A 27,028-nucleotide genomic window follows, 5' to 3' on the forward strand; every position below is an offset into this window, starting at 1 on the left:
CCAGCTTGCTTTCTGAAACCAGACTGAACATTGGTTTGGGAGGTCACAAAGGCAAAGAAGTATTGTCATCTTTAGAAATCACATCCAGAAACCAGGACAACTCTCCTGCGACAAAAGGTGTCCTTCTTCTTGGATGTGTTTTGCTGGCTTGAGGTATAGCCTTTCCTTTTAAATATTTACCTGAAGTAAGCTTTCAAAATTGACTTAGTACAACCATTTCAAATCATTCAAAAAAGCCAAAGAGTTTCAGAAATCCCATTGCAGCACAAAGGACTTCTGCGCCAAAGAGAATAAATACATTTTCTATAAATGATCATCTTCAAATTCTAAATCTTTCCACAAACAATAAGTTTTCAAATGATAAACGCAAGTGAAGCACAGACATTAATCAAGCCCTCTGCAATTTTATCCCCCTCGTTATCCCTTTAAGAATGTCTCTTGCTGAAAAAAAAGTAAAGCATCTATATTAGCTTCTATATGAAACTTTAATCTGAAATAACTTTTAGAATTCTTTGTCCAGCTAATTCATAAAAAAAAATCAATTGGTAAATACTGTTACAAGCTAAAGAAGACATGCAGTTGGACTGAGAAAATCATATTGATGTATGCTGGAATATCCTCTGCACTGCAGATGCTTGGACATTGCACCCTGCAGAGTGCAGCCATTGACTTAATGACAACTCTTTAATTCAAAAAATGGTAACCCGAGGGAAGAAGTATCAGACTGAACCCCAGGCTTTGGAGAGAGGCTGGAGCATTCAAACAAAATGTTAAAAAAAATTATTGGGAAATGTAATATTGGAAATCCAGAACAAAAACAAAGCATTATGGAAAAATGCAGAATAGTAGGTTAGTAACCATCTGTAAAGAGAAAAGATAATGTTCCAATGAAGGCTATTACCTGAAATGTTAATCTGTCTTCTTTTTACAGATGCTAACTAACATGCCGTACATTTTCAGGATTTTCAATTTTATAGTTAAATTTCATTATGTTTATGTGAAAGATATATATTGTCTATATCATAGATATCAGAAATTTCAACCATTGAGAGGATAAAAAGCCAGTTCAGAATATTTTGGGGCTGATTTTAAGTCACTTTCCAGTTGAAAAAGGAGCAATAGTGGTCTTAAAATTATGGTGCTTTATTTATCACCCAGTTCTTGCTCAATTCTTGCCTGATACTATTTACCTGGGAATCTCTACATAGGTAGCCTAAGCACCAACCTGTTTCAGCCAGGACCCTCATTCCAAGCTGCAAATCAAGGTCCTAGTGTACACCCAAGGCCCTGGCATAATTTTATGGCAATAATGGGTAGAATTATTTATTGGTATTGGATTGAGCAGCAAAAGCAATGCTCTTTTTTTACGATTGATGTACAGTGCTCAGAACAGGGTGTGTTTTGGGTTTTCCTTTCTCCCCCAGAGGAGGAAGAGGACAGCTTCTTCAGCCAAGCAGGCATAAATGAAAGTGGCTGAGGAAGCGAGCAGCATCTGTGAGGCCCCTCGAACATGAAGGCAGTGGATCAGGAGGATCCAGGGCCTCAGGAGAGTATGATAGATAAATGGCGTAACACTTTCAGGCCGAGCCCCTCATTCTGATTTTCCCAGAAACCTCCAGTACAAAACACCTGAGTACAACACATCTTGTACCTTCACTCATTCTTCTCTCTGCAGGGATTCACAAAACCATCTGAGCAAGCAACACTCACACCCACTCGCAGCACATTGCTCTCTTGCTCCATGCTTCACAGTCACCATATTCACATGTTGTCCTTCATTCCTCTGAACAAAAACCATTCCGAATATTCCCAGCTCCCTGCTTTCACTCCATTCAGGAGAAAAGATCTCACAACTTGGCAAGAATCAGAGACATGGGGCAGAATTTCATGCTGTTCAAGCGGGCATGCACCTGACCCGATCCGACATGAAATCGTGCGCGATGATGTCGGGTGAGCGTCCTGACATCATCCTGCGCTTGCGCGATATTTCGGTTGGTGGGCACGCGCAAAAGTCAGAAGTGCGCCTGCTGACAATTATGAGGCCACTTAAGGTCATTAATGACGCAATTATCTTTAATTTTACGTTGCCCGTCCAACCTTACAGTTGGCGGACTGGCAAATCAGCCAGGCGGCCTTTATATTTTTCATGAAACTTCATCCAAGGGTGAATGACTTTTGTGTGAATAAATAAAATATAAATAAAAATTGGTGGACAGCATTTTTATCATGTATATTTTCAGGAGCCTGATTGGGATGTTTGGACATCTTTTGCTGCTTTTCAAAACTTTATCTGAGGATTTTCGAGCCTGCAGCTCCTTGAGATAGCTCTCTGCCTTCAGGGAGCTTTCTCTCAGCGTTGGCCTGCAGCCACGTTGACATTTTCTTGCCCCACCCTGGCAGCGCTGAGCTTTTCAGTACGCATTTCACACTGGCTGGCCGTTAATTGGCCAACCAGTGTGAAATTGCGCAAGGGGGTCGAAGTTGGTCGGTGGTCCATTTCCTGGCCGACCCCGGGCCCTCTGATCGTGCCTGCCCACCAACCTAAAGATTCTGCCGATGGGGTTGTGGGAAGTTGGGACAGAGATTTAACGGGGCTGTTGGCCCTCCAGTGACAGGCACCTTGTCAGGCACTGGCATTGTGTGCCTACCTGGTCCACTGGGAAAGTGGTCTTGCGCCATAAGGATGCGGATATCAGCAGTGACCTGTGCACGAGCCTCAACCTCATGAGGCACCGGCACTTTCACATTTCAGGATAGATGGTCCCTTGCTGGTAGACACTCCATTGCGCATCTCACCACCTTCAACATGTATGTTGGTGGCCATTCTGTCAGTCCTGTGGGAGCACATGTGACTGTGGAGAAGACAGTTTCTGCTTCTGCTGGTGAAGGCTCCCTGCCCTAGACCTCACCAGATGGGGACTGTGTAGTTGCGTAAGCTATTCCCATGCTACTCTGAAGGCTGGCATTAGGGAAATGCAGCTGAGGGTGGGTGAACTGCTGCTTGGGTGAAAGGCCTTCCAGGCAGTTGGAACTTGCCTTTAAAGCAACAATAGCATTTTCTGACAGGAGAGCTTTGCAAGGCCACCTCAGAGCCAGTCCATTTCTCAACTCTTCAGTGTAATTGATCAAAGCCTTCTCAGCTTGTCAGTGTCACAAAGGAAGTTCCTCCTGTTGTGCTCTCGTGTAATGCTAGCTTGGAGACACAGTTTGTGAAAGAGAGATTCCACTGGGAAAATCCCTTTTAATTGCCTCCTTCATGAATTCAATAGCCTTCCTACCTCAGCCGTGAGGATTCCTGACTCCTCCACTAACCCACCTCTAAGAAAGGCTGATAAAGATGGGATCATGCTGGCAAATTGGCCCAATGCAATCTTCTCTAATTTTTCTGGCCTATCCCACCTTCACCCTTATCTCCAATGACCTAAAAAAAAGTTCTCCCCTGTACTATACTGCTTCTAAAAATGCTTAATGTACAATTTTCAAAAAAAAAATTTACCTGTTATCACCGCTTTGCATCTTAATTTAAGGTAGAAATGAGCGTGATTCCAATGACATCTGCTGAAATGTTGCAAGTTGAGCAATTTCCTGTAGGTTTTGGGGAGATTTCAGATTATAGCAGGATCCATCATTTTGCTTTCATTATGAGCACTGCAGATAAAATTTTGCTGCACATTCTGGATTGGAAAGTCATTTAGTTTTTCCTCATTAGGTGGGAGGAAAGATGCTTCATGCTAGCCTGATCATGAAGGAGAAACAAAAATTTAACGATCAATTTCCAAAGTGCTGGATACTAGTTTTCTTGTTTCCCCATTTTGTTAAGATCCAGCTCTTGCCCCTACCACTCAATCGGTCTTGTTAACCCTGGGTGGCAATCAAGCAGTTCAGGATCTACTTGACACTGGTCCCACAGATTCATGATTGTTTTTCATCATCAGATTTTGTTATAGATGGAAATCATGTCAGTAGATTAAGAATTGTACCTTCTTCATGATCCAGTATTTTTTAGCTAGAAGTGGCAGCCGCACTGCCTGAAGAACTTTGTCTATTAATGGTAATTTTTTTTAGCAGTTTCTGACTCCAATCCAGAAGTGTAGCATTCTAAAGCTTTAATGGTAACAGACAATGTCTTGTCCTCTTTCTGATTCATTAATTCTTGGAAATCCACCATAGTTACAGCATGGGCACTGCTTAACACATCTGGCTTCACAAATTGATTGAGCAGAGCTTTTAGCAGTTAATGCTTTCTTGCCGGAGGTAGGCAACCCTTGAATCCTCAGCTTGGATGAAAATCATTGTAGGCTAATAAATCATCGAGCCTCTACTTAAGGAAAAAAAAGCAAAGATGCATTTCCTTGCCTTGTAAGCTGGTTTGAATTGGCTGAACTCAGCCAGGTTTTTCTTTTTTTCTGTTTGATTAATGCTTCTAAAATAGATTTTAAGGAGCTCCCATTAATTATTACATTTTGCTACCGAACAGCAGGGAGTAAGCCACTTGTTACTCCGTGTTTTGTTAGTTGAAGCTCATTTGTATCAAATCAGTGCTGGTATTGCTTGTATACCTCTTTTCATTTTACGTTACCACTAAAATAGTAATAAAATGTCCACTAGCAGATCTTCCACTGGTTTTGAGACTGCTTTAACAGCATCCTTTGCTGCAAGATGTGCAAAATGGGAAACACAAGGCTACACTGAACTTGCTGTTTTATCCATCATGATTTTGGCAGAGTCAGAAGGGAAACCAATAACATTCTCCCACAGAATATGGTGACTGGCAAAAACAAAATTTATTGCACTAAACAGATTTTGGATGTTTTCTATATTATATATTTCCATGACCATGAGGTCTGTTTTGAAAACTTTTAAGTGTCTGGTGGGTCTATTGAAAATACCTGATGATAATGCAAATATCATTGCTCTTATCCACCATTAAAGCAATCAGGCCTGGTTTAGCAAGTTATGACTGATTCAGAATGGTGGCTAGCAAGAGCTTTACAGTGCCTCATGTATTCCCACAGGAAAATTCTTCTGCAGTGTTTGATTTGGGCTGCATCAACTTACTGAGTTTCATGAAATGATCCACAAATGCAATGGTTAATCCATGTTGTGTAATAGCTGGGCAAAAAATTTGCTTCAGCATTTGTAACATTCTGGCCTAAAGCTTTCTAACCCGAGCTAAAGAAGCCTGCTATCAACTGTTGTGCTTTGCAACTTGACTTACATGTTTGGAATTTTCCAGGTGCTTTTTGAGGTTGTTTACTCCAGAATTCCCAATGTAATGTTCTAAGAGCAAACAATATCCACTTATATTTAAATAATGTTTCAAGGAGCTTCACAGGAGCACGACAAAACAAGCTATGACACCTATCAAGGTGATCAAAAGTTTGGTCTAAGAGGATTGTCTTGTGGAAAGTGAGGTAGAGAAGCAGAGAACTGTAGGGAGCAAGTTCCGGAGCTTAGGATCTAAGAAGCTGAAGGATTGTCCACCAGTGGTGGAGCGATTAAAATTTGGAGCAGCGAAAATTAGATGAGCACAAATACTTGTGAGGCTCGAGCAGAATACAGAAATTGTGAGGGGCATGACCATGGAAGAATTTGAAAAGAAGGATGAGAATTTTAAAATCAAGTCATTGCCTGACCGGGAGCCAATGTAGTTCACCGAGCACAGGGGTGGTAAGTGAACAGGACTTGGTGTGAGACATGGGCATTAAAGTTTTTGATGACCTCAAGTTTACGGAGGTTAGAATGTGGGAGACCAGCCAGGAGTGTGTTGGAATAGTCAAATCTTGAGGTAACAAAGGCATGGATGATGGCTTCAGCAGCAGATTAAGTGAGAGAGGGGAGCAGTCAGGTGATGTAATGGAGTGGAAATAGAAGGTTTTGATGATGGGGAGAATATGTGGTTGAAATATAATTTAAGGGTCAACTATGACAAAATTGCAAACAAACTGGTTTAATCTCTATGACTGTTGCCAGGGAGAAGAATTCAGTTGATAGCTATGGAACAGAGTTTGGATCAGGGACCAAAAACATTGGCTTCAGTCTTCCCAATATTTCATTGGAAGAAATTTCTGCTCATCCAGTATTGGATATCAGATAAGCAGTGTGATATTTTAGCAACAGTGGAGGAGTTGAGAGAGTTGGTGGTGAGGTAGAGCTGGGTGTTGTCAGCATATATGTAAAAACTAGTGCTGTGCTTTCAGATGATGAAGCTGAGGGACAGCATGTAGAGGAGAAATAGGAGGGGGCCATGGTTAGATCCTTGGGTTACACCAGAGGTAATAGTGCACGAGCAGGAAGAGAAGCCACTGCATGTGATGCTCTGGCTATGGTAAGATAGGTAAGGGTGGAAGCAGTTGAGAGCAGTCCCACCCAACTGGATGACAGTGGAGAGCTGTTGGAGGTGGATTGTTTAGTCAGCCTCGTCAAAATGTTGCAGGTAGGTCAAGAAGGATGAAGAGGACATCACATGGGATGTCATTTGTCACTTTGATAAGAGCTGTTTTGGTTCTGTGGGTAGGGTGGAAACTTGATTGGAAGAATTCAAACAAAGAGCTCTGGGAAAGATGGGCCTGGATTTGAGAGACAACAACAGGCTCAAGGACTTTGGACAGGAAAGGGACAAATAAGACAAAATGCATGCCCATTGCTTTATTAATGGATAGGAACTGTTCCAGTTTGCTTATATTTGCATGTCAATTTTCCTTTTCTAACATTACCAATAAGAAGCTTCATGCAAATATATCCAAGGTTGCTAAATTTGTTGATGACACAAAGATATAGGAAAATGAATTGTGAAGAGGACATAAAGAGTCTACAAAGGGATTTGGACAGGTTAAGTGAGTGGGCAAAACATTGGCAGATGGAGTATAATGTGGGGAAATGTGAACTTGTCCACTTTGGCAGCAAGAATAGAAAAGCGGTATATTATTTAAGTAGAGAAAGATTGCAAAAATCTAGGTGTCTAGTGACCTAGGTGTCCTAGCACATGAATCACAAAGAGTTAGTATGCAGGTGCAGCAAGTGATTAGGAAGGCAAATAGAATGTTGCATGTTGCAAGGGAAGCGGAATATAAAAGTAGGGAAGATTTGCTACAGTTAGTGAGACCACATCTGGAGTAATGTGCACAGTTTTGGTCTCCTTACTTGAGAAAGGATATAATGGCATAAGAAGCAATTCAGAGAAGGTTCACTTGACTGATTGACAGGATGAAGGAGTTAACTTATAGGGAAAGCTGTGGAGGCAGGGTCATTGAATATTTTAAAGGTGAGAGATTCTTGATTGACAAGGGTGTGAAAGGGTATTAGGTGGTAGACAGGAAAGTGGAGTTGAGGCCACCAAGCAGATGGGCTGAATGGCCTACTCCTGCTCCAAGTTCATATGTTCATAAATCAAGGCAGTAGAAAAACCTCCCGAGATTCAAGATTTCTATCGCAAGATCATGCGTGAGGCTTAATTTTATGCAGAAACTATATTTCTCGCAATAAAGTCACAAGATTTGACATAGATGCAGGAGAAAATTTCTAGTCTGGTTTCATGGCGAAGTCACCATATTTTGTGTACGCCCAACACCGCACAATGATGAGCTGCCTGTGAGCACCTGAGAAATGCTTGCAGCTTGTCAAGTTGTTGGAATCAGGCCTTGTGGTCAAAATGGCTTCTCCCTCTCCATGGAGATTTCAGGTCAGTCGTACCAAAGCTGCTCCTGGTACCCATGCAATGGTTGGAATCATCCCAGGTTTGCACTAATTGTGGTAGCAGGCAGATAAAATGACGTTTTTCCCACTGGCCGCAATGGCGGGTTTTCATGCCGCATTGTCCCAAACCCACCGCATTAGTTATGCGTTCCTGGGAAACACGTTTCAATGGTGGGCAGGCTTTCATTTGCCCACCAAACCATCAACCCGCTGCTTCATCACACCAGGCGCCACATTTAAAGTCCAGATGCGTGCACACGTCTCAGTGCTTCCAGCCCAGGACTACTGCAGTAAAAGGCATGCTCAGCTAATTGCTTTATTGGCTTTTTATTTGGCATGAAAGGCAAAAAGACTGCAGCCCCCAGGTTTAGTGACACGTTCCTGGAATGCCTTTTGGCTGCCGTGGAGGCCTGCCGCAGTGTCCTCTATCCCCACTCTAGCTGCAGAATTGGCAGTGGCGTGACCATCCAGGCTTGGGAGGTGGTGGCAGTGGTGATCAGTGCCAGTGTTGCACAGAAGAAGTTGGCCATCCAATGTAGATAGCGGACGAATGATCTCATCTGTGCAGCCAGGGTACGGCAACCATCTCATCACCCTAAACTCACCCACTCAAGCCCATCATAAATTCACTGGCATCTCACTCACTGCCAACTCAAGGGACATCACCAGCCATTCTCACGCACATACCCACACATGTCCATCTGGCCTCATCTCCTCTGGAGACTGCCTCCTCAGCCCTCACCACCTTGAGACCACCTGCACAGGTCAACATGTGCCCCACACATACCCTGAGTTACCCCCCTTGCCCAGTACAGCCCTTGTCCTTCAACCTCTTCCCTTGCCTGAGGCCACTTCTCCCCCTTTGCCAAGCAAAACCTTGCCTTGCAGCCATTGAAAAGCCACCCACATTTGGCTGTTCCGGTAGGTAGAAACCTGCTGTGAACCCCCGTAAAAGTGATGTGGTGCTGTCTGTGAAGCCTGGCATTGATGACTACAAGTGTTGACTGAAGCAAGGTAGGAAAACAAACCCTGGAGTCCCAAACAAAGTGCAGCCTGCCAGATGCAAATTGCTTATGTGCTGTTGTGAAACACGTCAGCGTGTTTTCCCACCAACATGGGTGGACGATCCAGCTTGTTGGGGGGGCGGCGGGGGGGGGGGGTCGATTGCGATGGGCTGGCCTAATAATGATATGCAGATGTATTACAATGAGGTTTCCAACGTCTGATGGTGGGAAAGGCATCCAATCGCTCACGCCACTGACCACGCCCAATGCTGGCGGGCATGGAAAATTTTGGCCAATGTTCCAAAACATCTAAGACATTTCTTGGGGCAGAATCTTTGGCTCGGCAGGTGGGGGTGTGGCCCGCTTGCCAAGATGTACAATGATGTGCGGTGACGTCGGTTGTGCGTTCCAATGTTACCGCGTATCATTTAGATTTTCAGTTCGGCGAGACGCCAAACTGTGAAAGGCCTATTAAGGCCATTTAAAAAGCCAAGAAAGCAATTAGCTGAGTTGCCCATCCAGGCGAAGAGCCCAGGCAGCCTTTGCATTTTTCATGCAACCTCATCCACAGGCGGGATGAGGTTCCATGAACGTTTTTAAAGTGTTTGAAAAATTTTTAATAAAATTAATGGACATGTCCCAGCTCATGTGACAGTTTCACATGAAAGGACATGTCCTTAAATTTTTTTTTACTTTTACTCAATGTATAATAAGTGAAAGTAATCTCCTCAGGGAGGTTCCTGTGCTCTTTTGCACACATGCGCGAAAGAGTACACTCCCGACTCAGGCAACGCCTCTGGCCTGCACAGGGAGTGCTCAGCATTTCCAGGCATGCGCCACGGTAGGCGGACATCAATTGGCCCGCCCACATAAAATGGCGGTGCCCAGCTGATCAGGGGCGCGATCAGCTGCGCACCCGCCCGTGCCCAACCCCGCACAACCCCCCGACAGGGAGAAAATTCTCCCCTGTTTTTTTGTATTATATATAGATTTTGATTATATTTTGTAATTAAAGCTGTGAATTGTTGAGCATGCAATTTGCAAAGTTATGTGACAATGAAGTTTAATACGGCAAGTGTGAAGTTATGAACTGCAGTAACTCATACTCATGTAAAGGTTTTAATGTAGAAAATATCCCAAAGCACTGCACGGAGAAGTAATCAGGCTAAAACAAACACCAGTCTGATTAAAGACATAATAGGATGGATGATCAACAGCTTCATCAAGTGTTGGATTTTAGGGAGGGTCTTAAAGGAGAAGAGAAAGGTAGAGAAGTGGAAGAGTTTGAGAAGGTAATTTATTTGATAAAGTAATGGGGAGGGTGGATGAGCGGAATGTGACTGATGTTGTGTACATAGACTTAAAAACTGTTGCGCCTCTAAGCATTCTCAGTTCTGATGAAGGGTCATCAACCTAAAACGTTAATTCCTTCTTCCACTGCACAGATTCTACCAGACCTGCTGAGTATTTCCATTATGTTTTTAAATCTTTATTTCAGCTTTCCTGCATCCGCAGTACTTTTCTCAAATATTACAGATGAGAGACTTCAGTTACATGGAGAGTCTAGAAAAATTGGAGTTGTTCTCCTTATGACAAAAAAGGATAGGTGGAGACTTGATAGAGGTGTTGAAAGTTTTCATTGAGTAAGTCAGGAGAAACTGTTTCTAGTGGCAGGGGCATTGGTAACCAGGAGATCCACAGATTTAGGATAATTGGCAAACAAACTAGATATGACATGAGGAAAAAAAATACACAGCGAGTTGTTGTGATCTTGAATGCACTGCTTGAAAGGGTGGTGGAAGCTGATTTAATAATAACTTTAAAAAGGGGAATTGGATAAATACTTAAAGGGAAAAAAATTCAGGGCAATGAGGAAAAAGCAGGGGAGTGGGGCTAATTGGATAGCTCTTTCAAAGCCATGATGGGCCAGATAGTCACCTTCTGTGCTGTATCATTCTATGGTTATATGAATTGTAGGCTGAAGGCATAGCCGTCAATTGTGGGTGGAAGAAACATAGGAGCATAGGTACAAGAGTAGGCAATTAACCCTCTTGAGCCTGTTCTGCATGTTTAATCAGACCTTGGCTGACCTGCGACCCAATTCTGTACACCAGCTCTTGCCCCATGTTCCTTAAACCCTTTGACTAGCAAAATTTATTAGCCTCAGTTGAAAATTATCAATTGATCTAGCATCAATTGCTGTTTGCAGAAGAGAGTTCCAAATGACTATTATACTTTGTGTGAAGAAATGTTTCCTAATTTCTGGCTATAATTTTAGACTATGTTCCCAAACTGTAGACTCCCCAACTAGCAGAAGTAGTTTCTCCCAACCTGCCCTTTTTGCTCTCCATGAAATCTTTAAACATCTTGGCAGTTGGGGGGGGCGGGGGTGTGGTGATGGTGGTGGGGAAGGGGGTTGGTGGGGTGTGTGTGTGGAAGAGGGCAGTGTTGGCAGGGTCAGGTTTCACAAAAAGCCATAGTCAGAGGAATTTGGGGAAGTGTGTTGTAGGCTGCCACAAAAGTACATTCAGAAAGAATGAGCCACTGGGCAGAATCATCCCAGGTACGCATAAAGTGCAAAAGCAGGCGGCAAAAAGGACGTTTTAACTGCCGGCTGCAATGGCAGCTTTTCGCGCCATTTCATCCCATTCCTGCCTGATTAATTATGTAGCCACAGGAAACACATAGTCTTGCTGGCAGGTGGCCCCTGATTTGCCCACCACATGCTACCTCGCCACTTCCTCACACAGGGCGCCATATTTAAGTTGTAACCCTGCGCACACTTCTCAATGCTTGTAGCCTAGGACTGCTCTGGTGAAGACATGGCCCCCAAAACCAAGAAGAGTGCAGCCCCTGATTCAGTGAAACATCACTGCGATACCTTCTTGATACTGTGGAGGCCCATCGCGATGTCCTCAAACCCCGCTGTGTTCGCAGGAGGCCCATCAGTCTCACCACTCTGGCTTGGGAGGTGGTGACAGAGGTGATCAGTGCCAATGCTGCACACAAGAGGTAGGCCATACAGTGCAGAAAATGGATGAATGGCCTCTTCCGTGCTGCCAGTGTAAGGCAACCATCTTATCACGCCGACCTGCCCGGATGGTCCAGCGTAGGGGTATGGTTCTGGTGAGGAGGGCTGATAATTAGATGCAAATGTATTAAAATGACATTCCCGACATGCGGTTGTGGGAAATGCAGCCCACCATTGACAGTTGGAGCAGAAGATCACAAACTGGTTTCATGACGGCGTAAAACTGATTTTTGGCCTTCTTGCCATAATGTCCGCTCATGACCGCCATGATGCCCAATGCCAGTGGGGGTGGAAAATTCAGAGGAGTTTGCAATAGAGATAAAATACTGTGAATCATTGCTAAACAGCTCCACCTTAGAGCTTGTGACAGATGGAAGGTCATTAATGAAGAAGCTGAGGATGGTTGCATTGAGGTTGCTCCCTTGACAAACACTTATGGCAATGTCCAAGGGCTTCGATGGCTGTTCTTTGACAATCACAGTTGTCTTTCTCTTTAATAGGTATGACTCCAGCCACTGGAGGGTTTCCCTTTTAACTCCATTTAGTTCACTGTTTTCAATGCACATTTTTGCTGTTATTATGCTACCAAAATATCTTATGGAAACAAGCTTATTGTTCTGAAGGTAACTATTATTTTTATTATTATTATTACGCTGTCAAAGTGTCACATTGCGGCATCCCTATCTACCTCACTGCTGTACTAAATAACACTTAAAGACAGAAGCACTCATCCAGATATGTCTTTGTGTGAATTCCCATTTTTATGTGATGTGACTGTGAGTATCACATTTTAGAAATGCAAATTTCTTCTAGTGTTACTTCTCTTTATGTGAATTCCCTACAAGTGGGTGCTGTGTGTATTGGCAGTCAGCCAAATATTCTCAAAGTAGTATTTGTAAATGAGTGCATTTTATCAGCACTGTTCCATGCTGAGCAATTATTTATTATTCTCAGGAAGCTATTTGGTCTTCATGCCTGTGATAAATTTAGGGTCCTTTCCAGAGCTAATTTTGCATAGTCCCATTTTCATGCTTTCATCCTGTGTACTTCTATATTTTTCTACTTTGAGTAATTATCCAGAACCTTTTTGAATGTTGTAATTGATTTAGCACTAATCACACTTATGATTAAGCATCCCACATTATGGTAATGTTTTGTATAAAAATGTTTCCTCTTATCTCCCTGAGTATAACAAAGAAAGAGCTTGATTTAATATAGCATATTTCTTGATGTTAACAGCAACAGCATCAACTTGTATTTATATGGCACCTTTAACATTAACATCTAAAACATCCCAAGGTGCTGGATGTCTCAAAGTGCTTTACAGCCAATAATATACATTTTGAGGTGTAATCACTGTTATAACGTGGGGAAATGTAGCAGCAAATTTGCCATAGCTAAGCCCCACAATCAGCAATGAGATAAAGACCAGATAGTCATTTTTAGTGGTGTTGATTGAGATATCGGTCAGGACTAATCTGCTCTTTGAATAGAGCCACAGTAATTTTTACATCCACCCAAGAGCAGGCAGGACCTCGGTTTAACATCTCATCCAAAAGACTGTACTTCTGACAGTGTAGCACTCCCTCAGCACTGTACTGGAATATAAACCTAGATTATGTGTTCAAGTCTTTAGAATAGAACTTGAAACCATGACCTTCTAACATGATTATGAGGGGCATAGATAGGGTAGATGGGAAGGAACTTTTCTCCTTGGTGGAGGGATCAATAACCAGAGGATATGGATTTAAGGTAAGGGGTAGGAGGTTTAGAGGGGATGTGAGGAAGAAATTTTTCACCCAGAGGGTGGTGGGGTTCTGGAGCTTACTGCCTGAAAGGGTGGTAGAGGCAGAAACCCTCATAACGTTTAAGAAGTATTTGGATGTGCACTTGTGATGCCAAGGCATACAAGGCTATGGGCCTAGTGCTGGAAAATGGGATTAGGATAGTTAGGTACTTGTTGATTGGTGCAGACACGATGGGCCAAAGGGCATTTTTCTGTGCCGTAGATCTCTATGACTTTATGACTCTATAACATATGGGGCAGGCTGGATGGACTGGAGGGTCTTTTCCTTTCTGTCGCTATTATGTAACTCAGATGAGAGTGCTACCACCAAGCCAAAAAAAAATACATATATACCGATAATCCAGATCATAGCTTCTTCAACTTATCTAATGGAAATAATTTTACATATTCTTTGTTATTTTGAACACTAGTATCAAATCTCCCTTTATCATTTATATTGAACTGAATATTATAAAAAGTATACTATATTATATATATTATAAAAGTATTATAAAACTCATTTATAAGTGAGTTCAAGTGGCATTATTGGATCATCTAAAATATATTTCCTTTCAAACCAATTCTTTACTAATTGTGGCTATATTGATTTGAAGATTCAGAATACAGACTAAATTAAATTTAGGAGCTAAAATTGGTTTGCACAGCATTAGCTCAGGCAGAGCAACAGAGACTTCCCACTGCTTCCCAGTCTGGAGCTGTGTTACTTGCCACTTCCTGTGCAGCTAGTGTGGTATTGCTGGCTTGACAGACGCATGAAGGTGTATCCCCTGGATGCGCTGGAAGACCTTGAATGGAGATATCCTGAAGTCACACAGCTTAAATGATTGATGCAATGCCAGGATTGGAAACTTGGACCATGTATGTCTAATCCAGGAATCCCCCCACAAAGATCAGGTGGGAACCTGAAGATGTGCTAACTAAAGAGTGGGTCTACAAGATCCAGTGTATAAGAATACCCGATCCAGCTATGGTGACAGTTGTTGCAGTGCCTCCTGGTCTGTAACATGATCAGGAAATGGAATGGAGGAGGCAGAGAGGGGTAGTTTAGTGAGAAGTGCAGGAGGAAAAGAGGAGGTGAAGAAAAAGCATCTGGATCCTGTATAAGTGGACAGACAATGAGTGAGTGAATTGAGGGACTCTACTTCAACTTCAGCAACTTCCCTAACCCAAATGGAGCCACCATCACATCTAATTCTCACTCCCTGATACAATGTTTCCTTTGGCCAATATTGAACATAAAAACCACTATCCAAAACCCTGACAAAATATTTTTATAGGATGACACATCCAATTATACAAATAATAATGAACTATTCACCTTTGTGCATTCCCTTAGTGCCTCTCTTGCTGATGCCCTTGCCTGACCTAGAGCTCTATTGAGCTGCTATCTCAGTAGCAGCAGCATGGCTGGTGAATGCTGCTGACCTTCACTGGGGAAGGCTGTAGATGTCCATGCAGGACACCCTTGAGCAGTTCTAGGCCTTGAGGCTTGGTTTTGAACTGCACCACCTCAGTATGGACGACAGCAGCCTGGGCTGTCTGACTGAGGGGCACAGCAAGGGCACTGGATTAGTAACATAGTGGAAGCACAAATACTCTCATTCTAAGAGAGAATGGCCGGTATGTCCTTCACAGCCACTCCCACTGTTGAAGGACAAAGTGCTGGACTGCTGCGAGAACCTGAATGCCTCTTTGCGCACTGAGATCGAGGCCAATAGCAGCAGTTTGAGCCTGCATGGCAGCAAGCATAGATCTCATCATGATTTCTATCTGAGCTTCCACTACAGCAGCATAACATCAGGAGGATTCTGTCAGAGCTCCAGAGGCAATGGCCACCAGACTCTCCATCATGTGGATTCCATCACCTTCACAGTGGAAAGGATAGGCTCCAAGCTTTGCATGATGTCCTTTTCCACTTTGTAACTGGATTCCTCTATTACCCTAAATGGTGACAGGAGACTGTCTGGCAGGCCTGCTAATGCCCCAAGCATCTTGGTGTTGCATCATTATCAGTGTTTTCCTGCAGCCTAGCAGCTCCATATGCCACGGGCTGTGTCACCCCGGGCCCCATAACCTTTGAGTGCCAACTCCTCCAGGGGAGGGACTCAAGATGGAGACTTGGAACTCCCTCCCTCTTCAGTTCTCTGAGTCTTCTTTGTTGTTGTGTGCTAACTTTTTCCTTTAAGAAAGAGGGCAGACTATCAGTGATTTAGTTGCACTGTGTTTGATAGCTGGCTAGGAGCTTAATAGCTGGCGGTCTGTGGAGCCAGTGAGAGGCGGGTGTGAGGCTGGGAACACCTGGAAGGCATATGTTGCAGTGTGTGATTATTCAGAATCCTGCCTGCCAGGGAGTGTTGCCGGGTGAGAAATAGGGATGTGGTGTATTGTTCAGAGTGAGAGATTGGTGGCGTAATGGGTATCAGATGCAATGTGAGAATGCTTTCTCTCATCTTGACCACCCATTGTAAAGTCATGTTATTTTTCCTGGCATTGCTACCATGTCCTGGGAGCCAGACTGTGGACATGAACCTCACTGGCAACATGCTCTCATTTCCTTTTCAGGCTGCTGCCTGAGGGTTTCCTGCCCGCCCAGGAAAACATAATGTCCCTCCTGGAGTTCATCTTGTTTACCAGAGCCTCCAAGATGATGTCGCTGAACTGATTAGTGTGCTCTCTTGTGCACTCTGCCATTGTGATTCCTGCATTCTTGCAAGTTGATTTTGCAGCAGTCTTCAGTTCAGGTGTGCACCCTCCCTTTAATAAGAAGTGAATCTTTAAGTGGCTCAGGCTGGCTGCACCACATGGTCTGCAAACAACATTGATGGGGCCCCCTGCAAAGCCCAGGCAGCGTGGAGGACAGAGAGGCAGTGCTGCTGCTGCTACTCAGGTAAATGTTATGATCAATCAGATGTGGTGGGTACGCCAAGTTTAGCTGTTGCCCACTTCAAAATGAATGGGCACATCGTACCCGAAAAGCAGAATTACCAATTTCGAGCCCCAAAGTAGAAATATTAAATGGAGGAAAAGAACTAAACTGAATTGGTATAAAAAATTGCAAGAACAAAGACACTTCTAAATGTGTTATAATCTATCATGTACCATCAGATTGTTGCTCAGAATCTTTGGCTATAGCTTTTTAAACTTTATAAACAATTATTATTGTTGTTATTGTGTTGTAGGTATGAGTTGGTGTGACTGAAGTAGAAATGTGATAAAAATGTAAAATTAAAGCATTAAAGAATTTATAGACCGTTCAGAAGACTTTAGTGAAGAGCTCTGCATGAGGAGGTTCTGTTTGCTGAAAGCTTTCAATCTTCTACAAGGAAACTTGCAGTCAATCTGCAGGGTAAACTCCACCTGCAGTGTTAAAAGTTACCATGGCACTCAATCTTTATGTCATTAATTAATTTCAAGCAGCCATGGGAATCTGTGTAATATCACCCAGGATTCCATCACAACATGCATTTAATACAATTTGATATGAACATTAACTAACAATGTGACAATCATACAATTTTATTTAAGCCTACATAACAATTCCACATTGCTCAGAAGAGAAAAGCCAGGTTCCTGAAGTACACTGTCCTGAGAAAGTTCCCTGGTGGCAGGAATAAGTTGAGGAACTTATGATGTGGCCCCCTTCTATTTTCCTGGCCTGCCTGCCATTGTGGTGAAAATTCAGCCCTAACAGTTGGAATTAGAGTACTCTTGGATATCTAGCATTGGTCGGCTTCTATCTTATCCATGGCATCATAGACTGCACCATGCCTGAACAACACCAGTAGGTGTCTTGGGACCACCAGGAACATGATAGAGTGTACCTTTGGCATTTTGATCATTCTGGGGGCTCTCTACAATATAGCTCAATCAAATGGGATGCACCATTCTGCAAAATGTGGCAATGCAGTGAGAACTGGAGTTGTTGGAGGCACAGTAACAAGAAGAGGCATCATTGGACTACGATTGGATGAAGATGAGGGACAACCACAAGAAGGATGGCAACACGTAATAGCTATAGAGGCCAGTGAGAAGTTGATAGCATAATGCTCTTGATAACTTCTTTTTACTTAAAATGTGACAAAAAAGCAGCTCAATATTCACAGTCCTTGCTACCTCTTCACCATTCTTTTCATTCTATATTAAACAAAATTGAAACATGCAGCCAGTCTTTGTGGGTCCATGTCAATTTTGTTTGCTGATGTTCCTGTGAAGCTCCGTTAGGTGTTTTATTTTGTAGAAATGTTACATAAATGCCAGCTGGCATTGTTGTTTTAACTGGGACCTTGAAGTATTCATCTATGTCCTCACGAGAGCTGGGAGAAAACCTCATCCTCTGGTAAGCTGTCTTTTGGGCTATTCCTGGCTCTAACCCCTGCTTCTATGCACTAGTGCTGGGTGCACTGCCTTGTGCAGACCCCTCTAACTCATTTCCTAAGCCAACAAACATGTCATTCTCTGAGCTGCTGCTTGGGAATGATACAGTGCATGATGGTTCCTCATTAGAAGAATTCTCCTCCTCTGTGGTGTTCTTCTGTGGGTTTGGCCACTGAGAAGGACCTAGGGGAAAGAGAAAAAGAACAAAATTTACTGAGAAGTTAAACATTATGAGATTACTGGCATCACAATACAGCTTGGTTTAGTCATTGTGTGATTGTGATTTTTTCAAGGCATGCAAGTAATAGTTAAAGACCCTGTTCAGAGAAAGCCCTCAGTCTCAAATCAGCTATCTCTTGTTCTCTTGGCCCAGATTAAAGGAAACTTTATAGAGTGTACATTGTAACATTAAAGTCATGAGATTTTTAAAAATAAATATATAAATAAATCTGTTCTGTGCACATTTCCATTACCCAATTCTTCTTCTAACACTGTCCCAAGCATTTCATCTTCTAATCAATGAAATTGTCATCTGAAATTCATATTTGCAATAATTTGAACAATTTGACCATGTGGATAAATATAATCATGTATAAATTGGAACTCTTTGTTGTGGAAGATGGGAAAGCAAGACAAAGTGGGTACAGAACTGTCCTCTAAATAGCTATCTTTACAGCATCTGTAAGAATTTAAGCCACTGAGATAAAAGTAAATACAGAGTTTAAATAAAGATGAAAATGATTAGTGAAATGGGTGGAAGTGCATTATTTGTTAAAGGTATGGAGAGCATTGTAAGCTTTTCAAATGGCCTCTGAAATAGAAAATGACTTTTCGTAATGTCCTTTTCCTGTGGCTCTGCATGCATGAGGGTGATATATGACAATGTAGAAGAATGACCTTGTCATTTTTTTCTTAGGATGCATTTATTTTATACTTTTGATATTGGTTTAATGGACACTAAACTTGTGTAGTTTAACTGCAGTAATAAGGACTGACCTGACTCTCCAGCCAAGTGAAGTATGACTCCAGTGTCAGGTTTCACTTTGCGTTTGGACTGCTATTTTAATGTACCTAGACAGTTCTAATGTGAATGCACCTTTAGAAAGTAATGAGGCCCAATTTGAAAACTCTGTCTTCCTAGTCACTAGACAATTTTATCTTTGGTATTGTGCTATCTGTGTGCAACCTGTTGGAAGCTGGCAGCTTTCCTCATATTAAAACAGTTTAAGAATCCCTGTGTTCACAGCAACATGACTTTTCCAGATCTCAGGCAGCTATCTATCCTATTGACTCCAAATAAAATTGCTAACTTAACCTGTGGTAAATGATAAATTGGTACTTTTGTGGCACAAAAATTGAAAATAAGCTTTCCCAAACGTTTTCACTACGAACTTGTAACAGCCGCCCAAAAGGGAGAAGACTTTAATCCCATTTGTCAGACTAAATCTCAGGCTCTGCTCAATGTCTAAGATTGTGGGCAACTGTGTGAGTGAGAGATAAAAACCATCAAAAAAACCATGTATAATACAAACAATAAAAATGTTCTTCAAACAAGATGGTGGTGTTCTTACTCAGTGTCCAGTTATGTCAATAAACTAATGCTTTATTATGTATGTCTTGCTGATGTTTGATTAATGATTTTGGAAGCTTACTGATGTATACTTTTCAAACTGACAGCATCTGATGGAAGCTGTAAATGCAGGTGTTAATCCTGCAGGGAATTCTACCAATCAAACCAGCCACTGGGACTTGGGCAGTTCCTTCTTCTTTGCTGGCACCATTATAACTACCATAGGTAAGGAGTTTATAATAAATCTTGCATCCATTATTCATGATTTATATTCACCTTATTAATTTTGAAGGATGTGCATTGTGAGGCTCCTGTGATTAGCACATTGCAGCTTTAGCAAAATCCACAAACTTGTTGATAGCGATTTGTCCAAATTGAGATGAGCCATTTGACAAATTGGCCCCGTTGCCCTTTCAGTACAAAGCGGAATTAACACTATTAACAATGCAAAATAAGATATGTGGTTAACTTTTTTTTAATTTGTGGTAGTAAGTACAACTACACTGTAACAATATATAGGATATGTCTTGTCTTTTTCAGTTACATTTTATACAGTGTGTAGTAGATTGTTTTCTATTACAGAAATTCTCTGATCCTTTCAGGTAGTGTAAAACTATATAGTTTAGTAAGTTTTTTGTAGTATTGTTTTTATACCATAGTTAATCTCCTAACCTATTACATATTAAAAACCTTAATTTTGGGCAATCATAGAAAATGGGCAATATTGGATCAGCTGCCTGCAATACGTCTCTTCTGATTTTAATTTCCATTGAATTCAATGGAAACACATTGATATAGGTGGAGATGACAGGCAAGATAACATTTCAGGAAAGGACACCATCAGAACTGGAAGAGATCACAGCTCCATAGTATTTAAAAAGGATCAGAATGAGGGGTAGGAAAAGGACAATTACAAACACAGGAAATGAAATAGAATGAACCTGTAAGGTGCTTGAGTGGAAAACTGGAGAAGGAATTAATTTGTAGAAGTTACTGCTGTTTAATCGTTCATTTGAACTTTTACTGCAATTCCTAATTTTTGCCACCGGATGGGACTGTACCAAAACACTTGTTGCAGAATGGTGGATATCTTGGTAAAGGTGAGTAAATGTTACTTTGTCCCTGGCTTTGCTATCCATCCACACACTAAAATAACGTTTGAAGTATTAAATGTGAATTCCACACTTACCTAATTTTGCTGTTTCACATTGCTGAATCATGGCCCTGCATCTATTCAGCCCAACTGACCACCTGCCCCCGTGGCCACAGTTGGGTTGACCCTGATCGCTCTGAAAACCCTACCACATTTTCCTGATGGCTGTCGAAATTCTGGATTCATTTATCCTCAAGAGCATCAGCTGCGACATCCGCCACATTTCAAGATATTCCTACGGAGCCTCTCCCCAATGGCTGCTCTATATCACTTCCAATAGCCCTATCAGCACTTCTGAACTTTGGACAAATGCCTTTGTCCAAATCTCTGTGCACTTTACCTGATGGTTCTGCCAAAATTCAGCCTGATAATCTTCCTGAACCCTGACTTAATTGCTCAAAAGACAGCTAAACATTTTGTTTATGCTCAGCCAAACTTCCTCTCAATGTTGCCCTCCAACACTCCCAATATTCCTGCTGCATGTTCCGGTTCTGGGGCCATCTCCCCCTAATTCTCTGCCTGTCAGCTACAACTTAACTTCTGAGATTGCTGCTCTTCAGGCCTATGACCCTGGTCTGATGGTCTGCCTTGGCCCCTAAATGGCCCACCAAGTAACATTTTTGCAGTTAGTACCATTCCTAGATGGTACTCAGGTGCCTCCCACCTCACAGTCTAACAGTTTGTGGATGCACAATCTTATTCACCAGTGTTTATTTGGAAGGAAGCCTTCAAATCAGCATCTCTCCTCTTTTCTTCCCCACCTCTGTCCCTTTTTCCCCATCACTTCTCTTGGTCATTCTCCCCCCCGTCTACACCCCAACTTTCATGTCATCACCTTTGCTTTTCTCCCTCCTTTGGCCCAATTATTCATTCTAGCCTCTCACTTTTCATGGCTGGAAAAGTTCAGTCAGTCTTGACTGCCAAACCTGGCCATTAACAAAACTAAAATAAAGAGAGGGGGAATCCACCTAACTGTGTAACAGTGTGCACGAGAGAGTAAGTGGGTGTGGTGTGGCAAATGCTTTGGGAACATGGGTTCAAATCCCACCATGGCAACTGGTGGAATTTGAATTCAATTAATAAAATCTGGAATTGACAGCTATTCTGGGTAATGGGGACCATGGGCAGGATATTGAGGTCAGCAAGCGAGAGGGCGTAAAATGACATGGGATGACGTTGGGTGGAACTCCCGAAGTCACCCCGCATCATTTCAATTTTCAGGTCAGAGTAGGGGTGGGGGGCAAGCCGAATCAGCTGTGCGCCTGCCGACCTGTCAACGGCCAATTGGTTGGTGGGCAGGCCAGGAGCCCTGGCGGGCTTCAGAAAAAGCATGAAACCTCATCCATGGGTGGGATGAGGTTTCATGTAGGTTTTTAAGAATTTAATAGAAGTTTAACTAAAAGTGATGGACATGTCCCAACTCATGTCACATGAGGGGACATGTCAGGGAAATTTTACTTTTCTACATTTACCATTTTTAAATTTGGCGCTGATCGCCCTGAGGTAGCACTTAGCCTCAGGAAGATGAGTGCGCTCTTTTGCACACATGCGTGAAAGAGCGCACTGTCAGCTGAGGGAATTCCACCCCCCACCCCCCACCTGCACGGGGAATGCATAGTGCTTCCTGGTGGACGTCATGCTGGGCAGGCCTTAATTGGTCCGCCCACATAATAAAACGGCCTGGATGCCCCTGCTCCTGAACTCCCCCTCCCAACGGGGGGAAAATTCTGCCGCATGACAAACTATGGTTGATTGTTGTGAAAATCCATCTGGTTCACTAATGTCCTTTAGGGAAGGAAATCTGTTCTTACGTAGTCTGGCCTACATGTGATTCCAGATTCACAGCAATGTGGTTGACACTTAACTGCCCTCTGAAATGGCTTAGCAAGCTATTCTGTTCAAGGGAGGCGCAACAAATGCCAGGGCATCCCATGAAGGATTAAATTTAAAAAAGATAATAGATAAATGTGTCATGTGGTATGCAAAGCCATGCAGACTATAATTCTAGATTTAATTTCTCATTTATGCTAAATGAACTGATAGCAGCAATATTGGTTCATGCTACAAAAGTAAAATAATTTAGGGAACCTTTTTCTGGTCATTGCCTAATATCTCCTGCTGGAAAGTGTGTTTACATGGGCCTCAGTGAAGACAATATTGGGCTTGGCTGAAATGCCATCCAGAGTTGAATATCCTGCTGACACTCTGTTTAGGCTCATGTGAAGAATTGTCACATGGGGGATCAATTGGAAGTTTCCTGGTGCATGTATAATTTCATACCAACAAAAGGGGAGGAGAAGTGAAAAATAGCAACAATAAAAACAGCAAAAGAAAGAAGTTGAATAAGAAAAAATCTTCATTGAGAATTTAACATTGTTGATTGATAAATGATGTGTAATGACACTAGTGTTTTCGACCTGTGAATATGGGATTGGGATAATATATTGGCATGGATTTAGAATTGGTTAATGGACAGAAAACAAAGGGTGGAATTTTACATTCCCATTGTGGCGGGGGCGGGAAAGTAAAACGCAGGCAAGCCATTCAAAATTTCATTGACTTCGGCGGGACTGGAAAATCCTGCGGGCGGGCAGGGCCATAAGATTCTGCTCAAAGAGTAGGAATAAATGGGTCATTCTCAGGTTTGGCAGGCTGTGATGAGTGGGGTACCACAAGGATCAGTGCTTGGGCCTGAGCTGTTCACAATCTATATCATTGATTTGGATGTGGGGACCAAATGTAATATTTCTAAGTTTGCTGATGATGCAGGACTAGATGGGAATGTGAGTTGTGAGGAGGAATGCAAAGAGGCTTCAAGGGGATTTAGACAGGCTAAGTAAGTGTCAAGAACATGGCAGATAGAATGTAATGTGGAAAAATGTAAAGTTATCCACTTTGGTAGGGAAAACAGAAATGCAGGGTATTTCTTAAATGGTGAGAGACTGGAAGTGTTGATGTCTAAAGAATCCTGTGTATCCTTGTTCATGAGTCACTGAAAGCAAACATGCAGATGCAGAAAGCAATTAGGAAGGCATATGGTATGTTAGTCTTTATTGCAAGAGAATTTGAGTATAGGAGAGAGAAGATTTGCTGTAATTGTATGAGGTCTCATCTGGAGTATTGTGTGCAGTTTTGCTCTCCTTACCTAAGATGGGAGACACTTGCCATTGAGGGAGTGCAACGAAGATTCACCAGACAAATCCCTAGGATGCCAGGATTGTCCTATGAGGAGAGATTGAGGAGCCTGGCCTATATTCTCTATAATTTAGAAGAATGAGAGGTGATCTCACTAAAAGATATAAAATTCTTACAGGGCTTGATGCAGGAAAGTTGTTTCCCCTGGTGGGGGGGTCTAGAACCAGGGAACAAAGTCTTAGAATAAGAGATAGGCCATTTAGGACTGAGATGAGGAGGAATTTCTTACTCAGAGGGTGGTAAACCTTTGGAATACTGTACCCCAGAGGGCTGTGGAGGCTCAGTCATTGAGTATGTTCAAGACAGAGATCAATAAATTTATTGATGTTAAAGACATCAAGGGATGTGGGGATAGTGTGGGGAAGTGTTGTTGTGGTAGATTAGCCATAGTCTAGTTGAATGGTGGAGCAGGTTTGAGACGCCAAATGGCCTATTGCTCCTATTTCCTATGTTCCTATTCTTGCTCCAGTATAATAACAGTTACATTTCAAGGGAATATATTTGTTGAAATATAAAATGTATTTCTCCTATGTAAATATGTTGCATGCTTTCATGCTTGTCTGCTGAGGTACAAAATGCTGTATTGCTATCCTTAAATTTATTGTAAGACTTATTACAACTGTAAGAAGCTTTGATAACATAACTCTAATTCAGTTTGATCTTATTTTCTCCTAGGTTTTGGAAAAATTTCTCCAACTACTGTGGGTGGAAAAGTATTCTGCATTATTTATGCTTTGTTAGGAATTCCACTCTTTGGGTTTTTACTTGCTGGTGTTGGTGACCAGCTGGGAACCATATTTGGAAAAGGAATCGCCAAAGTGGAAGATGTATTCCTTGTAAGTTACATAAATATATTTCATAATAAATGAATGCAAAACTGTGAACTAAAATGTTAGAATCTATCTCAACTTTTTGAGTGCTAAATTCCCCCAGGTGATATTTAAAACCCACATAGGTTTAATAGTACCTCTAATGTCGTAGAATAATATTTATTAAAATAATGACAATCAGAATTTCATTGACTTTTTAACAAGGCTATTAAAATAAACAGGAGCATTTTAAGATTACAATATTCTTTAACACTGGAATATGATAGAATTATTAACAGTTTAAAAAATCTTAAGAATTTTACACTAGTTTACATATTTGTACAGTTGTATATTTTGCTTGCATATTATATACTGGAGTTTTGTTTACGATCTCAAATTAATTAACAAATTAATTAGAGCTGAAATAAAAAGGAGAACAAGTCCTACAGAGATTCTGCAAGGAGAGGGGTGAAATGGTTCACAGGGATCACTAAGGAACATGTAGAAACATGTTATAATAGTGCTCAGAATGGCAAAGAGAAACCTGGAAATAAAACATATCTGCAGATGAAAAACAAATTGTAAAAAATTCTTTCAGTACCTTAACAGGAGGAGGGCAAAATAAAAAGAGGTGAAAACCATAAAACATGCTAACAGGGCTGTAACAGAGGATGGATAACATTCCAAATGATTAATCCTTCTTATAAATACAAGACATGATCAGCTTGCCCTCCCTGAGTAGAGACAACCTAAATATAATTAATGGTTTCAATACAAATGAGATGGGAGTGCTAGATAGGCTAAAGGGCTCAAATATTACATTTGAAAGATAGATGGCATTTATCTCAGGGTACTCAAGGAGATTACTTTTATGGGGCATGGCCAGCTATTAATGGATGTAAGTTAAGCTCCCTTAACTAATCTAATACATCTTCCCACTGCTGTCCCCATGGCAAGAACCAGTGAGTTGACTGTCAGCTAAGCGTTACTGAGAGGCTCTTAATATCAATGTATCTTTTGACTTTGACAGCATGGAATCAAAGTGGTCCTGTTTGGAGCCACTGCCCATCTGCTTGTGGAGCCTGTCTGCCCCTGGCTACTTTCAAGCTGCTGTGAAGTATTACCACTTGGAAAGTTAGAAGCACCACTTATTGGCAGGTTAGCTTCCACTTCTGATGTCCATGTCATTATGCCTAGGTACCCAGATCTCATTGCAACAATGAGGTGATATTGCTGCCTTATAAGGCCTGTATAGCAACCATCACTGTTGTCATAAGAGCCTCTGTTATGATGGGCTGTGCTGCAGAAGGCCCTGAGACAATCACTAGTTGCAAGGCTGAATGAATGCTTTTCAAATGTTGCCTGACAATCCTACAACTGTAGCCAGAGAACTCCTATGTTTTTCTGCCATGTATTGCAAGTGCCGAGCCAGATCGTCCCAAAGCTAAGGCAATAATTGCCCATGTTCTAAAATCATGTTTCTTTTAAAAGCTAAATGCCAGTTCTATGGATATTTGGCGCCAACAACTAGGGAGGGATATGACCCGGTGCATTAAACCGGTGGTTCGTGCTTCTATAATGCCATAACCTCAGACTGGTGATCACTTTTGTTCTGTGAAAACCCAGAGTGCTTCCGTCCAGCTGCCTTATCTATGTCCCAACAGGTTGGTGATTTTGTGCCAGTGGTTCCCTGAATCAGATACTTCCCTTTACTTGCCCGGTGAGGTGCTGATCGGCTGTTCTTGGGAGGACTCTTTTGTAGTTTCTGGTCACATACCTAAGGAGAGAAGCGAGTTCATAAATCGCTGTCATTGTTAAGCAGTTGTCAATGTTGAATTCTTGCATGGGATATTGGGTATCAGTGGTTTGGAACAAACTATGATGGAACATGCAAAAGGAAGAAGTGTAATGCAACTTCAGGGCTGCAGCCAAGTATCCTGCTTTACATTCTCAGCCTGCTTCATAAAACCCCACACTGGAACTGTGAAACAATTTCCTTGTGTGGAGTGATATTCATTATTGTAGCAAGGCTCTCTCCAATAGTATTCCTCTGCAATCTGTTATTTGCAGTTTTTCCCTACAAAGCAATAGGATGAAATAGTAAAGGTGAATATACCTGTTTGGACTCTGCCTATCCCATTGATGAAGGTGTATTTTGTGAGAATGTTGAGGACAGAAAGATAGAGCATGCAGATTATGGTAATGAATTATGCTTGGAAGTCCTGGTTTCCTTGTGCAGAAAGAAGTGAGTGTAGTTCTTGCAAGTACACGGTGGTATTTCTTCAATGGTCATGGCTGTGTGCAGAGAAGGGGAAGAGATGCATGGGCAAAAGGAATAAGATTTTGCTTACACCGGAAAGAGAGTAAGGCCTCAGTGTGGAGCATTGTAG

At 42.1% G+C, this 27,028-nt stretch overlaps 1 protein-coding gene across 1 annotated transcript in view; it reads left to right on the top strand.

Annotated features, from left to right (window-relative positions):
• The window catches only part of LOC121288600 (potassium channel subfamily K member 2-like), a 190,555-nt gene that overhangs the window by 113,563 nt on the left and 49,964 nt on the right, over window positions 1-27,028 (top strand). The window contains exons 5-6 of the mRNA XM_041207229.1: window positions 19,589-19,706; window positions 24,505-24,665. Coding sequence (XP_041063163.1) covers window positions 19,589-19,706; window positions 24,505-24,665 — 279 coding nt within the window. The remainder of the gene's footprint in view (window positions 1-19,588; window positions 19,707-24,504; window positions 24,666-27,028) is intronic.

The sequence above is a fragment of the Carcharodon carcharias genome, chromosome 2 (assembly GCF_017639515.1).
Source record: "Carcharodon carcharias isolate sCarCar2 chromosome 2, sCarCar2.pri, whole genome shotgun sequence".
NCBI lineage: Eukaryota > Metazoa > Chordata > Chondrichthyes > Lamniformes > Lamnidae > Carcharodon > Carcharodon carcharias.